The 14,207-nt window shown below is 40.9% G+C and overlaps 1 protein-coding gene across 16 annotated transcripts in view; it reads right to left on the minus strand.

Annotated features, from left to right (window-relative positions):
• SHLD2 (shieldin complex subunit 2) overlaps positions 1-14,207 on the minus strand; it is a 112,163-nt gene that overhangs the window by 55,152 nt on the left and 42,804 nt on the right. For 11 of the 16 annotated variants that reach the window (XR_003437835.1, XM_027129659.1, XM_027129657.1 and 8 more), the window contains 2 exons: positions 2,695-2,945; positions 794-2,326 (listed from right to left, as the gene is read on the minus strand). Coding sequence is in view for 15 of the 16 variants with exons in the window: in XM_027129659.1 (XP_026985460.1) it covers positions 794-2,321 (1,528 nt within the window). In the remaining variant the exon portion in view is untranslated. The remainder of the gene's footprint in view (positions 1-793; positions 2,327-2,694; positions 2,946-14,207) is intronic. The other 5 variants (XM_027129650.1, XM_027129654.1, XM_027129649.1 and 2 more) reach the window with 1 other exon arrangement.

Consider the following 14,207-nt stretch of genomic DNA (forward strand, 5'->3'; position numbering starts at 1 on the left):
GCACGGGGAAGATAAGAGGAAGGTTAACACTCCAAAACTCCACTGGCGGTTATACGAGGTTGGTATAATACCAGGAGTTTCTCTTTTCCATATTTCCAAATGTGATTAATAGCGACCCTTGAATAACGTGGGGTTAACGCATCTATAACTTTACAGTCAGCCCTCCATATCCCTTGTTCCTCCACATCCACGGATTCAACCAACCACAAACAGTGGAGTACTGTAGTGTTTACAATTGAAAAGTATGCACATATAAGTGGACCCATGCAGTTCAAACCCATGTTGTCCAAGCCCTTACAGTAATTTAAATAATTTTAAAATGCAATAGAAATTCTATGTTCCCTCAATAAGAATGTAGTGTGCACAGCTTTATTAGGGATTAAGTAGTAGATATATTGTCCTTTTATCATAAGATGGTTAATACACCTAAGGAAAAGGGTAAAAAAAAAGATATACATAAATAAAACTATAAAAGACAAAGAGTCTGATGATACACGACATGAATGCTAGCACAGTGAATGAAAGGAGGAGCAAGCAGAGAAGGCTTCTTAAGGAGAAGATGAGTGGGAAGGAGGGACAGAACTAAGAAGGACAGACAAACGCTCAGAAATGGCAATGCACAGGACCCTGGGAAGGGGTGAAGAGACCAACGCGGATGCCATAAGGAACTCGATCATTGCTGGAACGCTGAGAGGCAAAGGGTAAAGGGAGAATCCTCAAAGGCTTAAAGTGGGAGGGGGAAAAAGCCCACAGCTTTGTAAAATAAACTCCCACTATACCATGATGACCTTACCCGTGAGTAAAATTATATCTCCAAGAAACACTGTAAGTGCCCAAAACGCTGCAGTCCTCCACAGAAAAACCTTCTTCTTAATTTCTGATTGGTCAATTACCACAATTGTTGCTAAAGGCACTTTAGAGCCAGAATTTGGTCCAGATTTTATGTTTATTTCTTTCACGTGACACGGAGATAACACCATGACTAAACAATTATACTTCTGACTTTCAGAATCACAGTTTTTTATTAACGATGTTTTTTTAATGCCCTTAAATCCAGACACATTCCTCTGGTGCACTGTTACAGTATGATCTCTCTGATTAGAAATCAACTTGCTTTTCTTAGCGACGTGGGGGACTTCAGATAGAGCTTGAGGATGGCCTGATTTATCTTCAGAGGTCCAACTTCTTTCAACAGAACTTTTGTGGAAGGTATTTAATTGGGAACACAGTATTCCTGAGCTACATGACTCAATGCGTATCTCATTTGGCGTCAATTTATCATCAAAACGGAAAAGTTCTTGAGATCCTATATTTTCTTCAAGACCTTTATCGGTGTTCAAGAGAATGTGGCTATTTTTTGTTTCAGGACTAAAAAGTTCAAGGGAACAGGCTTGGTTCTGTCCACCTTCATATCCTTCTGTAGAATCATCATTGGGCTGAATCAAATTATCTTCAGTTATTCTTATTTCCCCATGACTTGCCTCTGGTTCAATCTCCATTTTAATGGTTCCTTTATTTATAGAATTCTGCCCTTTATACTTCCTTTGAGATAAAAAAGCAACCTGGCTGGAGGTCATTACACTGAGAAATTCAGTATCAGTGGATATTTTAAGGCCTGAGACCTTCCTAACTGTTCCTTCAGGCCTTGGTTTGTCTGTTGTGCTAGAGGAAAATAATTCCTGACACTGGTTTTGTATTTCATGATGCTCTGCTGGTGCACAGTTTGTTTCCATAGCTCCTGGCCCCGTATTAGTCTGTTCAGCACCACAGATCACATCCAATATAGCTGCACACTTATGATCTAACTGAAAGGAATCTTTTGGAACATTCTGACCATGTATATTTGATTGATCTTTAGGCTGTTCAACTGTGATTTTCTTATGTTCACTGAAAAGCTTTTGATACTTTTCTTCTTCAGTTAAATGTTGAAATCCAGCCTTAAATCCACATATTTGATCACTGGAGTTGGTTCTATCACTCAACCCCAAGGGGTGACTCTTCTGGGATTTTATAGTTTGTGTTTCAGAAATGCAATGTGTGAAGTCATCTTTCACGTGAACAAATCTGTTCACAGAGTTTGCTGGAAAATGACCACGAGGAAGATCTGGAGGGTCCAGAGGTTCCAGGGCCTGATAATCCTCAAGACTTTTGTGCCTGCATTTTTCATCCTTCAGATGTAAGGAATGGTGATTGTACAAAAGCTGAATTTCTTTCCAGGGGTCCGCAGTGGACACTAAAGAAGTTGGTTCCTGTGATACTGTCATTTCCAGTGGACTGATTGGAGCACCCCAAAAAATGTGGACTTGAGATCCTCCACTCATGGTTTCTGAAAGAATAAAAAATCTAAAATAAGCCTTTGTCATTAAATTTTTATAAGTTGATATTAACTTATATCCCCAAAGCAAATATAACATAAACTATGAATCAAAAACATAATTAATAGGTGATTTACATTGTTACTCCATTTAATTATAAAAGTAAAAATATATAAGAAATCGTAAGGAGAAACCAAAGCATCCACAAAAATTGCTCACATAAAGACTCTCTTTAAGGAAAATAAAGCTCAGTACACTAACATCAAACGAGTAAATCCTTAGCATGGTCACTTTTTTGTGTTGAAAAACTTGCACCATTTAAACAATAACTTAGTAAAGAAGGCGGGAAACAGCATTTGTTTAACTGCACTATAGTCACCTTTAAATCTCCTGTTTCCTTTACGCCATTGATTATGTAAGTTTAGGGCCTCCTTCCTTCAACTGTGAACTCAGTTCCCAAGATTAGGGACTTCCCTGGTGGTCCAGTGGGTAAGACTCCATGCTCCCAATGCAGGGGGCCCGGGTTTGATCCCTGGTCCGGGAACCAGACTCCACACGCATGCCGCAACTGAGTCTGCATGCCGCAATAAAGGACCCTGCGTGCCGAAATGAAGATCCCGAGTGCTACAGCTAAGACATCCCCACAGCCAAAATGAATAAATAAATATTAAAAAAAAAAAGTAAACACACACACACACACACACACACACACACACACACACACACACGTTTCAATTCCCAAGATCAAAACAGAAGGCTTGAACCAGAGAGAAAATAAAAAACCAAGGCTCTGGGGCTTCCCTGGTGGCGCAGTGGTTGAGAGTCCGCCTGCCGATGCAGGGGACACGGGTTTGTGCCCCAGTCCGGGAAGATCCCACATGCCGCAGAGTGGCTGGGCCCGTGAGCCATGGCCGCTGAGCCTGTGCGTCCGGAGCACAACGGGAGAGGCCACAACAGTGAGAGGCCCGCGTACCGCAAAAAAAACCCCAACAAACCAAGGCTCTTTTCAAGATGTCCAAGTGACTGTATTATCTATCTTTAATCTGTTAGCATAATCAATAGTTGCTTCTGTATTTTTAATCTTCTCTAAAATACACCAGATTAAGAAAAGTCACTTTGTAATACACAGATTAAAAAACTCATTATAATTTAAACAGTTTTTCATTAACTGTGGCACTTGATATAAGTAAACCTAAGTAAGCATCATATTTAGTGAGATAGAAATAAAGAAACATACCAATATTTACTTAATAATAACTGACTTTCAAAAAGTTTGTGGGTTTTTTTTGTTTTTTTGTTTTTGGCCGCGCTGCGAGGCTTGCGGGATCTTAGTTCCCCAACCAGGGATACAACCATGACCTTGGCAGTGAAAGTGCAGCGTCCTAACCAGTGGACCACCAGGGAAATCCCCAAAGAGTATTTATTAAATAGATCTATTCCTAGAGTTTGCTGATAAATTTTTTATAGTGCTACAGGGACAAAAAGACAGATTAAGTCCCTGGCCTAAGAGAACTGTCAGCCTGGTTTTAAAAGAACAAAAAGGAGAGAAAAGTAGTGAATGTAAACTCATAGTTTAAAAATAATGTAATAAATACTATAAGCTGTAAATAGGAAACAGTAGTCTCCTGGGGAGCAATGCTCCTATGGAAGGTAAGCACTATGGCTATAAGCATCTAAACAAAAGAACGAGCAGCTGTAAAAGGCAGAGTTATGACAGACCATGGTATGTCTGAGGACTTTTGATGAGAGTACAGGGTCCTTTGTAAAAAGGTAAGAAAGTTTCAAATCATGAAAAGTCCATTTGGAAGTATGGGAAGTATGGCAGTATACAGGAAGCAACAGCTATTATCCCCAATCACTCTTATCATTCCTTGAAGATTTGTTCATGGTCATCTCTTCCAAATCTAATAACCTATCCAATTATAATTCTTGTGATTTCAGTATCAATGTGGGTGTTCCTTCCAATAACCTGGCCTCTTGGTTCCTTGCCCTCTTCTCCTTCACTTATTTTATTCTCCACCCTACCTCAGTTATCCATTCTCATAATCATATAACTACCATTATCAATAACTACATACTTTTCCTTAATTTCAATTTAAGCTTTCAACTCTACTTTCTCCTATCTCAACTTACCCCCTCTAAATGCACAACTCCAACAGTTCTTTGACCACAAGGGATCTACGTTGAACACAATGATCATACTTCATTTTTACAGCCTCATTCTTCACTTCCCTCCTTAACCAGCTTAGATTACATGGTCCCTTATTATAATCGTTCCCTATCATACTTCTCTAATTCTGCTGCTCTCATCTCCAAGGTACTGACCAGCTAAACTCGAACCCTAGTTCAATCACCACCTACTCTATACCTGTAACCAATGAAAACTAGTCATTCATTAGTTCATTACCACTAACCTCAAGGTAGTACCCAGCAATCTTATCTTTTCCTGTCCATTCGTTCTCCAAGATAACTCTTTTATACCTTTTTACTCTTTAAATCCCCAGCATCTCCTCCCCTACCTTCAAGTGCAGCTGGTGATCATTTACAACTTGTCAACAACATATTTACCCACTTCTATCATACCCATATACTTTGCCCAACTTCCTATTACTACAGACGAACTAACTGTTCGTGCTTCTATGCAAAGCCATCTCTTCGACACTTAGACATTAGATCTTATACCCTCTTTCCTAATCAGGTTTCAACAAGTCTCCCCTTTTCTCCTAAATCTTGATTTTTCTCTCTTTACTGGAGCATCTCCATCAACAAACAAACATGCTGTGATTGCTCCTCAAGGTGTTACTCCTCAGCTCCTCCACCCCACTTATTGCACCACTTTTCTGCTCTCCTCTACAGCAAAATTCATTGAAAGAACTGTCAGGGCTTCCCTGGTGGTGCAGTGGTTGGGAGTCCGCCTGCCGATGCAGGGGACGCGGGTTCATGCCCCGGTCTGGCCAGATCCCACATGCCGTGCAGCGGCGGGGCCCGTGAGCCATGGCCGGGGAGCCTGCGCATCCGGAGCCTGTGCTCCGCAACGAGAGAGGCCACGGCGGTGAGAGGCCCTCGTACCGCAAAAAAAAAAAAAAAAAAAAAAAAAGAAAGAACTGTCAATATTCCCTCTGCTCCCATTCTCTCTTAAACCCACTCCAGTCAAGCATTGGTCCAAACCACTCCACTGAAACGGCATATTTCAAGGTCACCAATAACCTCCACCTTAGCATCAGTCAACTCCCCATTTTCAACTTACTCGGACTGTCAGCAGGATTTGACACCACTGATCACTGCTTTCTTCTTTCTATCTGACTTTAGGGATACCACATCCTCTTGGTTCTCATCCCACCTCACACTACCTCCCCAGTCGCTCCTTCTCAGTCTCCTTTGCTAGCTCCTCCTCATCTCCTCAACTTCTTACTCAAGGGCCCAGTACTTGGCTCTCTCTCTGCACTCACCCCCTAGGTGATTTTCTTTCAGTCTCAGGATCTAAATACCTTCTAATGATTACCAGATGTATATCCCCATCACTAATGACTAATGACCACCAGATGTATATCTGATGTAATGACCGCCAGATGTATATCTCCATTACTAATGACTAATGACTACCAGATGTATATCTCCATCACTGGTGACTAATGACCACCAGATGTATATCTGATGTCATGATTAATGACCACCAGATGTATATCTGATGGCATGACTAATGACCACCAGATGTATATCTCCATTACTAATGACTAATGACCACCAGATGTATATCTCCACAACTAATGACTAATGACTAACAGAGGGGCCAGGGGTTCGATCCCTGGTCAGGGAACTAGATTCCATATGCCTCAACTAAGAGTTCACATGCCACAGCTAAAGATCCCACATGCTGCAACTAAGAGTTTGCATGCCACAACTAAAGATTCTGCATGCCACAACTAAGAGGTCTCATGCCACAACTAAAGACCCCACATGCCGCAACTGAAAGATCCCACGTGCTGCAACTAAGATGCAGTGCAGCCAAATAAATAAATAAATATTTTTAAAACCCCAGAAAGAAAAACATTGGGAAGCAAGATTAAGGATGATTTTTTCTAAGATTTCTATATTTTAAAAGTTTTATTGTGAAGAATAATGAATGTCTATTATTTTTATAATAATCAGATCTTTTTTTTGTTTGGTAATTCAGGCTTTTCTTTCATAATCTTCAAACTGGATATGGTGTTCCAATAGACATACAACAATGGACCTAAATCTAACACTGGAGAAAAAGAGCTGAGAACAATGATGTCAGCTGTTAACTTATTAGCAGCTAAAACAAAGATATACCGCTATTTTCAAACAGTTTATAATAGTGAATTATTACTAAGGAAACAAAATTATAGTAAGTTTAGGTGTCAAGTCTTGACCCATAACAAAACAAAGAGGGCTAAGTATCATAAGTACTATAACCACATATCCCACCCCCATCTAATCCTCATAGAAAGAATAATCTGCATAAAGAATAATTGGTACATTAGATCTAATTGACAGTTTACTATCTATATATCATTATTAAATTGGCCACTAGGGGGCCCCAAATAGCACAGCAAAAATGTTCAAGTTCAAAAGTTACATCAAAACCAAATGGAAGATCTAGGGGAAGATGGCGGAAGAGTAAGACGCGGAGATCACCTTCCTCCCCTTCTGGTACATCAGAAATACATCTACACGTGGAACAACTCCTACAGAACACCTACTGAACGCTGGCAGAAGACCTCAGACCTCCCAAAAGGCAAGAAACTCCCCACGTACCTGGGTTGGGCAAAAGAAAAAAGAATAAACAGAGACAAAAGAATAGGAACGAGACCTGCACCGGTGGGAGGGAGCCGTGAAGGAGGAAAGGTTTCCACACACCAGAAGCCCCTTCGCGGGCGGAGACAGTGGGTGGCGAAAGGGGAAAGCTTCGGAGCCGTGGAGGAGAGCACAGCCACAGGGGTGCGGAGGGCAAAGCAGAGAGATTCCTGCACAGAGGATAGGTGCCGACCGGCACTCACCAGCCCGAGAGGCTTCTCTGCTCACCCGCCGGAGTGGGCGGGGCTGGGAGCTGAGGCTTGGGCTTCGGTCAGAACGCAGGGAGAGGACTGGCGGCGTGAACACAGCCTGAAGGGGTTACTGCACCATGGCTAGCCGGGAGGGAGTCCAGGAAATAGTCGGGGGCTGCTGAAGAGTCAAGATACTTTTTCATCCCTCTTTGTTTCCTGGTGCGCGAGGAGAAGGGATTAAGAGCGCTGCTTAAAGGAGCTCCAGAGACGGGTGCGAGCCGCGGCTAACAGCACGGACCCCAGAGACGGGCATGAGACGCTAAGGCTGCTGCTGCCGCCACCCAGAAGCCTATGTGCCAGCACAGCTCACTATCCACACCTCCCTTCCGGGAAGCCTGTGCAGCCCGCCACTGCCAGGGTCCCGGGATCCAGGGACAACTTCCCCGGGAGAACGCAGGGAGGGCCTCAGGCTGGTGCAATGTCACGATGGCTTCTGCCGCCGCAGGCTCGCCCTGCACTCCGTACTCTTCCCTTTCCCAGGCCTGAGTGAGCCGGAGCCCCCGAATCAGCGGCTCCTTTAACCCCGTCCCGTCTGAGCGAAGAACAGACGCCCGACGGCGACCTACACGCAGGGACGGGGCCAAATCCAAAGCTGAACCCCGGGAGCTGTGCGAACAAAGAAGAGAAAGGGAAATCACTCCCAGCAGCCTCAGGAGCAGCGGATTAAATCTCCACAATCAACTTGATGTACCCTGCATCTCTGGAATACATGAATAGACAACGAATCATCCCAAATTGAGGAGGTGGACTTTGAGAGCAAGATTTATTATTTTCTCCCCTTTTCCTCTTTTTGTGAGTGTGTATGTGTATGCTTCTGTGTGAGATTTTGTCTGTATAGCTTTGCTTTCACCATTTGTCCTACGGTTCTATCCGTCCGTTTTTTTACTTTAAAAAAATTTTTTTTTTAATAATTTTTTTTAATTTAAATAACTTTATTATATTTTACCTTACTTTATTTTATTTTATTTTATCCTCTTTCTTTCTTTCTTTCTTTCTTTCTTACTTTTTCTCCCTTTTATTCTGAGCCGTGTGGATGAAAGGCTCTTAGTGCTGCAGCCAGGAGTCAGTGCTGTGCCTCTGAGATGGGAAAGCCAACTTCAGGACACTGGTCCACAAGTGACCTCCCAGCTCCACTTAATATTAAACAGCAAATATCTCCCAGAGATCTCCATCTCAACACCAACACCCAGCTTCACTCAATGACAAGCAAGGTACAGTGCTGGACACCCTATGCCAAACAACTAGCAAGACAGGAACAAAACTCCACCCATTAGCAGAGAGGCTGCCTAAAATCATAGTAAGTCCACAGACACACCAAAACACACCACCAGACATGGACATGCCCACCAGAAAGACAAGATCCAGCCTCATCCACCACAACACAGGCACTAGTCCCCTCCACCAGGAAGCCTAAACAACCCACTGAACCAACCTTAGCCACTGGGGACAGACACCAAAAACAACGGGAACTACAAACCTGCAGCCTGCAAAAACGAGATCCCAAACACAGTAAGATAAGCAAAATGAAAAGACAGAAAAACACACAGCAGAGGAAGAAGCAAGATAAAAACCCACCAGACCTAACAAATGAAGAGAACATAGCAGTCTACCTGAAAAAGAATTCAGAATAATGATAGTAAAGATGATCCAAAATCTTGGAAATAGAATAGAGAAAATGCAAGAAACATTTAACAAGGACCTAGAAGAACTAAAGAGGAAACAAGTAACAATGAACAACACAATAAATGAAATTAAAAATACTCTAGAAGGGATCAACAGCAGAATAACTGAGGCAGAAGAACGGATAAGTGACCTGGAAGATAAAATAGTGGAAGTAACTACTGCAGAGCAGAATAAAGAAAAAAGAATGAAAAGAACTGAGGACAGTCTCAGAGACATCTGGGACAACATTAAACACACCAACATTCAAAATATAAGGGTTCCAGAAGAAGAAGAGAAAAAGAAAGGGACTGAGAAAATATTTGAAGACATTATAGTTGAAAACTTCCCTAATATGGGAAAAGAAATAGTTAATCAAGTCCAGGATCACAGAGAGTCCCATACAGGATAAATCCAAGGAGAAACAGGCCAAGACACATATTAATCAAACTGTCAAAAATTAAATACAAAGAAAACATATTAAAAGCAGCAAGGGAAAAACAACAAATAACACACAAGGGAATCCCCATAAGGTTAACAGCTGATCTTTCAGCAGAAACTCTGCAAGCCAGAAGGGACTGGCAGGATACATTTAAAGTGATGAAGGAGAAAAACCTACAACCAAGATTACTCTACCCAGCAAGGATCTCATTCAGATTTAATGGAGAAATTAAAACCTTTACAGACAAGCAAAAGCTGAGAGAGTTCAGCACCACCAAACCAGCTTTACAACAAATGCTGAAGGATCTTCTCTAGGCAAGAAACACAAGAGAAGGAAAAGACCTACAATAACAAACCGAAAACAATTAAGAAAATGGGAATAGGAACATAAATATCGATAATTACCCTAAATGTAAATGGATTAAATGCTGCCACCAAAAGACACAGACCGGATGAATGGATACAAAAACAAGACCCATATATATGCTGTCTACAAGAGACCCACTTCAGACGTAGAGACACATACAGACTGAAAGTAAGGGGATGGAAAAAGATATTCCATGCAAATGGAAACCAAAAGAAAGCTGGAGTAGCAATTCTCATATCAGACAAAATAGACTTTAAAATAAGGACTATTACAAGAGACAAAGAAGGACACTACATAATGATCAAGGGATCGATCCAAGAAGAAGATATAACAATTGTAAATATTTATGCACCCAACGTAGGAGCACCTCAATACATAAGGCAAATACTAACAGCCATAAAAGGGGAAATCGACAGTAACACATTCATAGTAGGGGACTTAACACCCCACTTTCACCAATGGACAGATCATCCAAAATGAAAATAAATAAGGAAACACAAGCTTTAAATGATACATTAAACAAGATGGCCTTAATTGATATTTATAAGACATTCCATCCAAAAACAACAGAATACACATTTTTCTCAAGTGCTCATGGAACATTCTCCAGGATAGATCATATCTTGGGTCACAAATCAAGCCTTGCTAAATCTAAGAAAATTGAAATTGTTTCAAGTATCTTTTCCGACCACAACGCTATGAGACTAGATATCAATTACAGGAAAAGAGCTGTAAAAAATACAAACACATGGAGGCTAAACAATACACTACTTAATAACGAAGTGATCACTAAGAAATCAGAGGAAATCAAAAAAATACCTAGAAACAAATGATGGAGACACAATGACCCAAAACCTATGGGATGCAGCAAAAGCAGTGCTAAGAGGGAAGTTTATAGCAATACAATCCTACCTTAAGAAACAGGAAACATCTCGAATAAACAACCTAACCTTGCACCTAAAGCAATTAGAGAAAGAAGAACAAAAAAACCCCAAAGTTAGCAGAAGGAAAGAAATCATAAAGATCAGATCAGAAATAAATGAAAAAGAAATGAAGGAAACGATAGCAAAGATCAATAAAACTGAAAGCTGGTTCTTTGGGAAGATAAACAAAATTGATAAACCATTAGCCAGACTCATCAAGAAAAAAAGGGAGAAGACTCAAATCAATAGAATTAGAAATGAAAAAGGAGAAGTAACAACTGACACTGCAGAAATACAAAAGATCATCAGAGATTACAAGCAACTCTATGCCAATAAAATGGACAACCTGGAAGAAGTGGACAAATTCTTAGAAATGCACAACCTGCCAAGACTGAATCAGGAAGAAATAGAAAATATGAACAAACCAATCACAAGCACTGAAACTGAAACTGTGATTAAAAATCTTCCAACAAACAAAAGCTCAAGAGCAGATGGCTTCACAGGCGAATTCTATCAAATGTAGAGAAGAGCTAACACCTATCCTTCTCAAACTCTTCCAAAATATAGCAGAGGGAGAAACACTCCCAAACTCATTCTACGAGGCCACCATCACCTTGATACCAAAACCAGACAAGGATGTCACAAAGAAAGAAAACTACAGGCCAATATCACTGATGAACATAGATGCAAAAATCTTCAACAAAGTACTAGCAAACAGAATCCAACAGCACATTAAAAGGATCATACACCATGATCAAGTGGGGTTTATTCCAGGAATGCAAGGATTCTTCAATATATGCAAATCAATCTATGTGATACATCATATTAACAAATTGAAGGAGAAAAACCATATGGTCATCTCAATAGATGCAGAGAAAGCTTTCGACAAAATTCAACACCCATTTAAGATAAAAACCCTCCAGAGGCTTCCCTGGTGGCACAGTGGTTGAGCATCCGCCTGCCAATGCAGGGGACACAGGTTCATGCCCTGGTTCGGGAAGATCCCACATGCCGCGGAGCGGCTAGGCCCGTGAGCCATGACCACTGAGCCTGTACGTCTGGAGCCTGTGCTCTGCAATGGGAGAGGCCACAAGAGTGAGAGGCCCGTGTACCGCAAAAACAAAACAAAACAAAAACAAACAAAAAATACCCTCCAGAAAGTAGGCATAGAGGGAACCTTCTCCAACATAATAAAGGCCATATATGACAAACCCCAGCCAACATCGTCCTCAATGGTGAAAAACTGAAAGCATTTCCACTAAGATCAGGAACAAGACAAGGCTGCCCACTCTCACCACTCTTATTCAACATAGTTTTGGAAGTTTTAGCCACAGCAATCAGAGAAGAAAAGGAAATAAAAGGAATCCAAATTGGAAAAGAAGAAGTAAAGCTGTCACTGTTTGCAGATGACATGATACTATATATAGAGAATCCTAAAGATGATACCAGAAAACTACTAGAGCTAATCAATGAATTTGGTAAAGTAGCAGGATACGAAATTAATGCACAGAAATCTCTGGCATTCCTATACACTAATGATGAAAAATCTGAAAGTGAAATCAAGAAAACACTCCCATTTACCATTGCAACAAAAAGAATAAAATATCTAGGAATAAACCTACCTACGGAGACAAAAGACCTGTATGCAGAAAATTATAAGACACTGATGAAAGAAACTGAAGATGATACAAATAGATGGAGAGATATACCATGTTCTTGGATTGGAAGAATCAACATTGTGAAAATGGCTCTACTACCCAAAGCAATCTACAGATTCAATGCAATCCCTATCAAACTACCACTGGCATTTTTCACAGAACTAGAACAAAAAATTTCACAATTTGTATGGAAACACAAAAGACCCCGAATAGCCAAAGCAATCTTGGGAACGAAAAACGGAGCTGGAGGAATCAGGCTCCCTGATTTCAGACTATACTACAAAGCTACAGTAATCAAGACAGTATGGTACTGGCACAAAAACAGAAAGATAGATCAATGGAACAGGATAGAAGCCCAGAGATAAACCTACGCATATATGGTCACCTTATCTTTGATAAAGGAGGCAGGAATGTACAGTGGAGAAAGGACAGCCTCTTCAATAAGTGGTGCTGGGAAAACTGGACAGGTACATGTAAAAGTATGAGATTAGATCACTTCCTAACACCATATACAAAAATAAGCTCAAAATGGATTAAAGCCCTAAATGTAAGGCCAGAAACTATCAAACTCTTAGAGGAAAACACAGGCAGAACACTCTATGACATAAATCACAGCAAGATCCTTTTTGACCCACCTCCTAGAGAAGTGGAAATAAAAACAAAAATATACAAATGGGACCTAATGAAACTTCAAAGCTTTTGCACAGCAAAGGAAACCATAAACAAGACCAAAAGACAACCCTCAGAATGGGAGAGAATATTTGCAAATGAAGCAACTGACAAAGGATTAATCTCCAAATATACAAGCAGCCCATGCAGCTCAATAACAAAAAAACAAACAACCCAATCCAAAAATGGGCAGAAGACCTAAATAGACATTTCTCCAAAGAAGATATACAGACTGACAGGAAACACATGAAAGAATGCTCAACATCATTAATCATTAGGGAAATGCAAATCAAAACTACAATGAGATATCATCTCATACCAGTCAGAATGGCCATCAAAAAATCTAGAAACAATAAATGCTGGAGAGGGTGTGGAGAAAAGGGAAGACTCTTGCACTGCCAGTGGGAATGTGAATTGTTACAGCCACTATGGAGAACAGTACGGAGGTTCCTTAAAAAACTACAAATAGAACTACCATATGACCCAGCAATCCCACTACTGGGCGTATACCCTGAGAAAACCATAATTCAAAGAGTCATGTACCAAAATGTTCATTGCAGCTCTATTTACAATAGCCAGGAGATGGAAACAACCTAAGTGTCCATCATCGGATGAATGGATAAAGAAGATGTGGCACATATATACAATGGAATGTTACTCAGCCAAGAAACGAAATTGAGCTATTTGTAATGAGGTGGATGGACCTAGAGTCTGTCATACAGAGTGAAGTAAGTCAGAAAGAGAAAGACAAATACCATATGTTAACACATATATATGGAATTTAAGAAAAAAAAAAATGTCATGAAGAACCTAGGGGTAAGACAGGAATAAAGACACAGACCTACTAGAGAGGTCTGTGAGGATATGGGGAGTGGGAAGGGTAAGCTGTGACAAAGTGAGAGAGTGGCATGGACATATATACACTACCAAACGTAAAATAGATAGCTAGTGGGAAGCAGCCACATAGCACAGGGAGATCAGCTCGTTGCTTTGTGACCACCTAGAGGGGTGGGATAGGGAGGGTGGGAGGGAGGGAGATGCAAGAGGAAAGAGATATGGGAACATATGTATATGTATAACTGATTCACTTTGTTATAAAGCAGAAA

The sequence above is a fragment of the Aethalodelphis obliquidens genome, unplaced genomic scaffold (assembly GCF_003676395.1).
Source record: "Aethalodelphis obliquidens isolate GAN/ISIS:26980383/991018 unplaced genomic scaffold, ASM367639v1 scaffold37, whole genome shotgun sequence".
NCBI lineage: Eukaryota > Metazoa > Chordata > Mammalia > Artiodactyla > Delphinidae > Aethalodelphis > Aethalodelphis obliquidens.